This window comes from Bactrocera latifrons, unplaced genomic scaffold (genome assembly GCF_001853355.1).
Source record: "Bactrocera latifrons isolate USDA-ARS-PBARC rearing strain unplaced genomic scaffold, ASM185335v1 scaffold_26, whole genome shotgun sequence".
Classification (NCBI taxonomy): Eukaryota; Metazoa; Arthropoda; class Insecta; order Diptera; family Tephritidae; genus Bactrocera; species Bactrocera latifrons.
In genome coordinates, this window is record NW_017536185.1 from 2,103,272 (window position 1) to 2,111,231 (window position 7,960).

Genomic DNA, 7,960 nt, shown 5'->3' on the forward strand with positions numbered 1-7,960 from the left:
TTCTTTCTTTGCTCAACTTACTAAAGTAGCGGCGTGTGAGTGTCCTACGTCCGCGCATCACACGTCTGGTTGCCTCAGATTCCTGTGTGCAGAAAGCAAGCAGAACTGAAAAAAATAACAATTTAACGAAAATGTTCTTCTCTGTTTCAAGTCTAAAATATTTTAATTAAACACTTATACAAAAAATGTATATAATTTTGATTTCTATCATAAACTTTAAAATAATAAATAAAGTTAAGTTTAGTAAATGATTTCTGCAAAGACTTCAGGATAAGAAATTATCAAATTCGATCCGGGCTACTTCTTCACGTATCTTAGTGCAAAATCTTTAATGGATTCTTTGTKCAAAGTAGACTCCGGCCGATATAAGCATGCCACCACTAAAACAATTTTCCATAGCCTTGTTATAAGTATCGACTGAGATAATCTTCAGTGCTTTCGTCGATTTTTTGTTCCTTTCGGTTTTGGCTTATTTTGAGAGCACCATAAGCTCAAATCTCGTTACCAATAATGATGAATCAGCCAAGCTCAGCCTCAGCTACGCAGTCAAACATTTATTTTGCGACATACCATACCTAAAACATTAACCAAAATATGTTCAGTAGATCTATAAGAAATGTTCAGATCTTCTGCTATCTCTCTGAAGCCCGTCTTGATTCCAATGGAAACATGAAATTTCAAACAAACTCGTTGTTAATTTTTTCCATTGCAAATATCACCGAACAAACTTTTATCGTCATACGAAAACAGCACAATTGGCATATAGAGATCAAATTTCACACGAATATAAATAAATTGTTCCAATCTTGAAAAAACTGTTTGAAATGTTTTCGAGCCAGTCCACTTGTGCTTGAAATCATCAGTCACTTCGACTGAAAAGAATTCGCCAGCATGTATCTCCTGCATCTGACATAATGCAATATTAATATTTTATGTCAGAGTTACCTAAACCGAGTGAAATAATTCCGAAAATTCATTACCGCCTGCAACTAAAATGCGGGCTCTGACACTCGCTGAGCTTATAAAGAATGTCTCTATTCCAACAGCCCTTTTTCCATTGAAATAACAAATAAACGTGCACTGAGACATATGTACGAACATTTGTAAATCACGCAGACCGGATAGACATATGTATGCCGTTCGTCAGTGCATTTATGTCGATGAAGCGCACCGGAAAAATCTGCATAAAAATCCATTACTTACGCAATACGGGGAAACAGGTAAAAAAGCAAGAGCAAAAGCAACAATGGCCTAAAGTAAACCTCGTGCGAACGGTAGTAAACACACAAGAAACAAACATCGAAAAAGAACGACGAAAAATGTAGCGGAACTCGATAAATAARAGCCATTTTTTGACCCGACAAAAAGTGCAGTAAAAGGCAAAAAACAGTTCATCATCATCAGTGTCACTATCAACGTCGGACTCTCGCGTACCTCCAGCATCCGCTGCAGCATTGTATAACCCACAACACAGCAGTTACGTGAAATGTAACAACAATGCTGCCACAGCGGTCAAGCAAAGCGAAAAAAAATCTTAAATAAAGAAAATAATATGGYGGCAATGTGGTGCGGGTTCAGGTGCACACGCGTTGGCGACGCCCATAAAAATTGGCTTACCTCCGGTGTTGGACAACGCCCTGCCTGCGTGCGGTGCACCTGTGCCAACTGGTGAATAGTTCTCTTTTTTATYCGTTCTTTGTTAGTGTTTGCGTTGCATTATTCCATTTTGTTATTCTATGCGAGCGTGTGTAAGCGGTTGTTTCGATTTAATTTATGTAAAAACTAAACATTCTTGCTCCAACTGTTGCTATTGTTGCTACAATCACATCCCTAACACTTTAAGCCTATTSCCATAAATTAGTTCATACTTATGCTCCACCCTTTCGTGACAGTTTTGTGTATTTCCTCCTTCTGCTTCGAAATAAGAGCCGATTATATGTGGACAAATCTGACAATAGTTGCATTCGCAGCAAGTAACGGAAATTGGAAGGATGTTATTTTTTGGAGCATAATGTTTTATTTTTAGACACCAGTATCTTTCACACTTTTACGAGTATTTTTTACGGTATATCCATCATTTCTAAAAATTTGGTTTTTATTCTCTTAAATCAGGCCATGAATCAAAAACAGATGACATTATTCCAAATATTCAAATACTAACATTTAAAATTTCGTTTTCTGGTTAAAGCAGGTGCAGAAGAGAGAACCTAGAATGAGTCGACAATTTTAGATTGGTTTTACTACAGACTTAAGTTACAAAGCATTCATATGAATGCCAAGAAAAGAAAAAGAAAKTTTTTTTTCAGCCACTTTGGGAGATATGTATATGGGACTCTTTGAGACAATTTCTAATATCCACTCCCGCAATCATCATATGAGGTAATTAAGGTGTGAGAAGCCAATAATAAATTGGTATAATCAGGGGCGTTGTGGAATCTGATAGTCGTCGGAATCAGWACTGAAACCGATCAAAAAAAGTAGTAGGTGCCATGAAATCAGATATTATTGGTTTGATATTCGAAACAGAATTTGTATCAGTCTTGAGTGTCACGGAAACCAATTTTATCGGTTTTGCTATCAGAAAACAACCAAGAAGATAGTCGCTCACATATTTGAAATGTATGCTAAGAAATCAAGTTATTTTACTATTTCGAATTAATTTATCTTTATTTCTTAAGGGGAAAACATAAGTACAAATGACCTAATTATTGAGTTTTTGGAAAAAACAAATTGGATATTTAAAGATATTATATTTACAAAACGTAATAAACGTTATTTAACCTCCAAACGCGTCTTTATTCATATATATATATTTATTCATATCTTATCTCTAACAATATTTCTTTAATTCGGAACTCATTAAAAACTTTAATAAGATTCCTTCCAAATGCATTCATTTGCAAGTTTTGTCAAATTAGTAAACGGTGATTCGAATATTGGCTCTGCTTATGTTCGAAAAGACGAAATTCCAAACAGATTCTGTGACGCCATTGAAAATCAGAATTGGTTTGCAATTCTGACAGCGAAGCGATTCTGTCTTGGATTCCACAACACCCCTGAATAATTATTTTATATGCAATTATGTTGCAATTACATCTGAACAAAGCTGACTCGGACATGTGAAGTTAAATTGCACGCGCAAATTTGAGTAGACTATTTTTTCACATCCCAAATATGTATTTGTGTAACACAATGTATTTAGAAGGTTGTCAACTTACATATATTATTATAGCCTTCCTCATATGGAGTCATCATAAAAGTTAAAGTGCCTTGGCATCAGACAAATACCTGAGGATCAACGTTTTTTATGCACACACTTAATATATTTTGACAAATATTTTGGGATCGAAGAATGTCAACGCTGGACTTGTACTTTAAAATATTTAATTCTAGTATGGTTGCAGCTGATTTGAGACTCGCATCATCACTTTACATATAATAATTGAAAATTACAGGAATAAATTATGCCTGATTTCTAACTCTGATTATTTTTCACTTCTTCAATAAACTTCCCTAATTAAAAACGAAAAGAAAAGTGAAGTTGTTGTAACTACTCCTGCAATGTATTTCTATATTCAAGCAGCGGTTTTTATTTACCGTTATTTGGAAACTGGCATATAAAAGAGCCACAGGCGGCGTTAGAGTAAGAGTACTACTCCAATGTGTACTCAAATGGTATCCACTTATCTTATTTATTGAACAAACTAGCCATCCCATTGTCGAAGGAAGTACAATATAATGTAAGAGTTGTTTTATTCACAGCCAAGCTTCTTGTAAGCAAAGCTAAATTAATTTCTAAAATACAGAGGATCCTTAAAGGAATGTTTTAACAAATAGCAGGAAGGCTATTAAGCCACAAGTGTGAGGAAAAATTCCGTCACAAAGTCAACCATCCTAATTGCTAGTGACTTATTCAWCAATTAAACAAATATTTGACTTGAAATCTTATTTTTGACTAATACCCTTCCATACTTTTACAATAAAGCAGTACATTAGTATCTGCAACGATGACCTCATTCACATATACATACATACGAACATATCGCGATTCCGAGGTATTCAAACACATATGTATATACTTCAATTTATTTGCGCTTAAAAGTCTAGCATAACTTTCATTTATTCACCAGTTGTTGTTGCGCTACATATTTCCATGTGGTTAATGACTAACAACATGTATGTACAATAACCGTTTTTTGTAATGTGAGTCATCTTTGTTTTGCTTATCTTTTGTAAATAAATACAAACAGCATAGATAGCAAAGAAAAAATGTTTGTAGAGTTTCACTTCTTTAGCGAACAGGTGTAGAGAATTCCGAGCCGAAGCATGTTACCAAAGTCATAAATTTCATAAGAACAAAGAAATGTACATACATACATATATAAAGCACATGTATCACATACAAATTTATGTAGGTCAAACACACAGAGAAACATAAAGTATTATGTACATAGTTATATAAATATCTAAAACTGTTTTTTACCCAGAAAGATCACCAAATAAGTTGCACTCTTTTTCATCAAATGCATTTTGTATGAACTTCTTCAGAACTGTAATTTAAAAATTAAATGAAAATATTTCGTTGCACTTATTCAAAGCACGAGTCGTTCTAAAATTTTGTTAGATTTCTGTGAAGGTCTTCGTTAAACTGAACGGATAGCACCCAGCGATAGTAAGACTTCTGAGTAAAAGTACGATAAGCGTTCCAGGCAAGTTTCGCGTTGGAAGTGACGGAAGGTGGAAGTGATAAGATAAGACTATGTGGGTATTGGATGTCTAGTGATGAAGGGGTACTACAAGCAAGCTTTTTACAGTGGGCTTTTGTTTTGAAACACAACAATGGTGATTAACCATTACTTGATAAATGCCTCCCCAATGAGTAACCGTTTTCCTTTATTTTGAATTATTTTTCGTTTATTTTTTCATACGTTTCATGTTTTTTCGTGATTTACTTCATTCCTTCCTTCATATCTTAAGTGTATACCTTTGCCTATATGTTTTATGTACATGAATAATAGCTTTTTGTTCCTATGTGTCTTAAAATGCAATTGATCTAACTAATGGCGGCGATATTTCAAACGGCGCACAGTTTTGTACCGATAGCCATCGTCAGCGAGCGCAGCTGTTTCTTCTTCTGGTTGTTGCTCCGCAACTTCTTGGCCTTCCTCTGCTGGTGGCAGGTACTCATTAGCGGGTAGTTCGTTCACATCACGACGGTGGCGGTATTTCAGCCGACGTACTACTTTGTATCGGTAACCGTCGTCAGCTAAGACGGTAGCACCAACAGCAGCTGGCTCAGCAGGTTCAGCAACTTCAGTAACAGCAGTTTCTTCAGCATCCTCATTAGGTGGAAGATATTCGCTTTGTGGGACTTCATCAACGTCACGGCGCTTACGGTATTTCAAGCGACGAACKGTTTTGTAACGGTAACCATCAGCAGCTAATTCAGTTCCTTCTTCTCCAGCGGGCTCCACTGGCTCAGCGGCTTCAGTAACCTCAGCAACAACGGATTCTTGAACGTCTTCAGTAGGTGGGAGGTATTCCATTTGTGGSACTYCATCAACGTCACGGCGYTTMCGGTATTTCAAGCGACGAACTGTTTTGTAACGGTAACCATCAGCAGCCAATTCAGTTCCTTCTTCAGCAGCGGGCTCAGCTGGCTCAGCGGCTTCAGTAACCACAGCAACAATGGATTCTTGGGCATCCTCAATAGGTGGAAGATATTCGTTTTGTGGSACTTCATTAACGTCACGGCGCTTACGGTATTTCAAGCGACGGACTGTTTTGTAACGGTAACCATCAGCAGCCAATTCAGTTCCTTCTTCTGCAGCGGGCTCTACTGGCTCAGCGGCTTCAGTAACCTCAGCAACAACGGATTCTTTAGCGTCTTCAGTAGGTGGGAGGTATTCATTTTGTGGGACTTCATCAACATCGCGGCGTTTGCGGTATTTCAAACGGCGAATTGTTTTGTAACGGTAACCATCAGCAGCCAATTCAGTTCCTTCTTCAGCAGCGGGCTCAGCTGGCTCAGCGGCTTCAGTAACCTCAGCAACAATGGNGGTTAATGACTAACAACATGTATGTACAATAACCGTTTTTTGTAATGTGAGTCATCTTTGTTTTGCTTATCTTTTGTAAATAAATACAAACAGCATAGATAGCAAAGAAAAAATGTTTGTAGAGTTTCACTTCTTTAGCGAACAGGTGTAGAGAATTCCGAGCCGAAGCATGTTACCAAAGTCATAAATTTCATAAGAACAAAGAAATGTACATACATACATATATAAAGCACATGTATCACATACAAATTTATGTAGGTCAAACACACAGAGAAACATAAAGTATTATGTACATAGTTATATAAATATCTAAAACTGTTTTTTACCCAGAAAGATCACCAAATAAGTTGCACTCTTTTTCATCAAATGCATTTTGTATGAACTTCTTCAGAACTGTAATTTAAAAATTAAATGAAAATATTTCGTTGCACTTATTCAAAGCACGAGTCGTTCTAAAATTTTGTTAGATTTCTGTGAAGGTCTTCGTTAAACTGAACGGATAGCACCCAGCGATAGTAAGACTTCTGAGTAAAAGTACGATAAGCGTTCCAGGCAAGTTTCGCGTTGGAAGTGACGGAAGGTGGAAGTGATAAGATAAGACTATGTGGGTATTGGATGTCTAGTGATGAAGGGGTACTACAAGCAAGCTTTTTACAGTGGGCTTTTGTTTTGAAACACAACAATGGTGATTAACCATTACTTGATAAATGCCTCCCCAATGAGTAACCGTTTTCCTTTATTTTGAATTATTTTTCGTTTATTTTTTCATACGTTTCATGTTTTTTCGTGATTTACTTCATTCCTTCCTTCATATCTTAAGTGTATACCTTTGCCTATATGTTTTATGTACATGAATAATAGCTTTTTGTTCCTATGTGTCTTAAAATGCAATTGATCTAACTAATGGCGGCGATATTTCAAACGGCGCACAGTTTTGTACCGATAGCCATCGTCAGCGAGCGCAGCTGTTTCTTCTTCTGGTTGTTGCTCCGCAACTTCTTGGCCTTCCTCTGCTGGTGGCAGGTACTCATTAGCGGGTAGTTCGTTCACATCACGACGGTGGCGGTATTTCAGCCGACGTACTACTTTGTATCGGTAACCGTCGTCAGCTAAGACGGTAGCACCAACAGCAGCTGGCTCAGCAGGTTCAGCAACTTCAGTAACAGCAGTTTCTTCAGCATCCTCATTAGGTGGAAGATATTCGCTTTGTGGGACTTCATCAACGTCACGGCGCTTACGGTATTTCAAGCGACGAACKGTTTTGTAACGGTAACCATCAGCAGCTAATTCAGTTCCTTCTTCTCCAGCGGGCTCCACTGGCTCAGCGGCTTCAGTAACCTCAGCAACAACGGATTCTTGAACGTCTTCAGTAGGTGGGAGGTATTCCATTTGTGGSACTYCATCAACGTCACGGCGYTTMCGGTATTTCAAGCGACGAACTGTTTTGTAACGGTAACCATCAGCAGCCAATTCAGTTCCTTCTTCAGCAGCGGGCTCAGCTGGCTCAGCGGCTTCAGTAACCACAGCAACAATGGATTCTTGGGCATCCTCAATAGGTGGAAGATATTCGTTTTGTGGSACTTCATTAACGTCACGGCGCTTACGGTATTTCAAGCGACGGACTGTTTTGTAACGGTAACCATCAGCAGCCAATTCAGTTCCTTCTTCTGCAGCGGGCTCTACTGGCTCAGCGGCTTCAGTAACCTCAGCAACAACGGATTCTTTAGCGTCTTCAGTAGGTGGGAGGTATTCATTTTGTGGGACTTCATCAACATCGCGGCGTTTGCGGTATTTCAAACGGCGAATTGTTTTGTAACGGTAACCATCAGCAGCCAATTCAGTTCCTTCTTCAGCAGCGGGCTCAGCTGGCTCAGCGGCTTCAGTAACCTCAGCAACAATGG

At 38.0% G+C, this 7,960-nt stretch overlaps 2 protein-coding genes across 2 annotated transcripts in view; both read right to left on the reverse strand.

Moving 5' to 3' along the window:
* Positions 1 to 4,648, reverse strand: part of LOC108969651 — a 5,282-nt gene extending 634 nt beyond the window's left edge. Inside the window, exons 1-2 of the mRNA XM_018934507.1 lie at positions 4,484 to 4,648; positions 22 to 105 (exon numbers count right to left, since the gene is read on the reverse strand). Coding sequence (XP_018790052.1) covers positions 22 to 105; positions 4,484 to 4,529 — 130 coding nt within the window. The 5' untranslated portion in view covers positions 4,530 to 4,648. The remainder of the gene's footprint in view (positions 1 to 21; positions 106 to 4,483) is intronic.
* Positions 4,649 to 4,948: 300 nt separating this feature from the next.
* LOC108969590 lies at positions 4,949 to 7,955 on the reverse strand (the record flags this gene model as incomplete). The annotated part of the gene is made up of 3 exons (XM_018934389.1): positions 4,949 to 6,068; positions 6,443 to 6,452; positions 6,961 to 7,955. Coding segments are annotated over 3 exons (2,016 nt in total), but the record flags the coding sequence as incomplete, so codon positions are not given.
* Between the last annotated feature and the right edge of the window lie 5 nt (positions 7,956 to 7,960).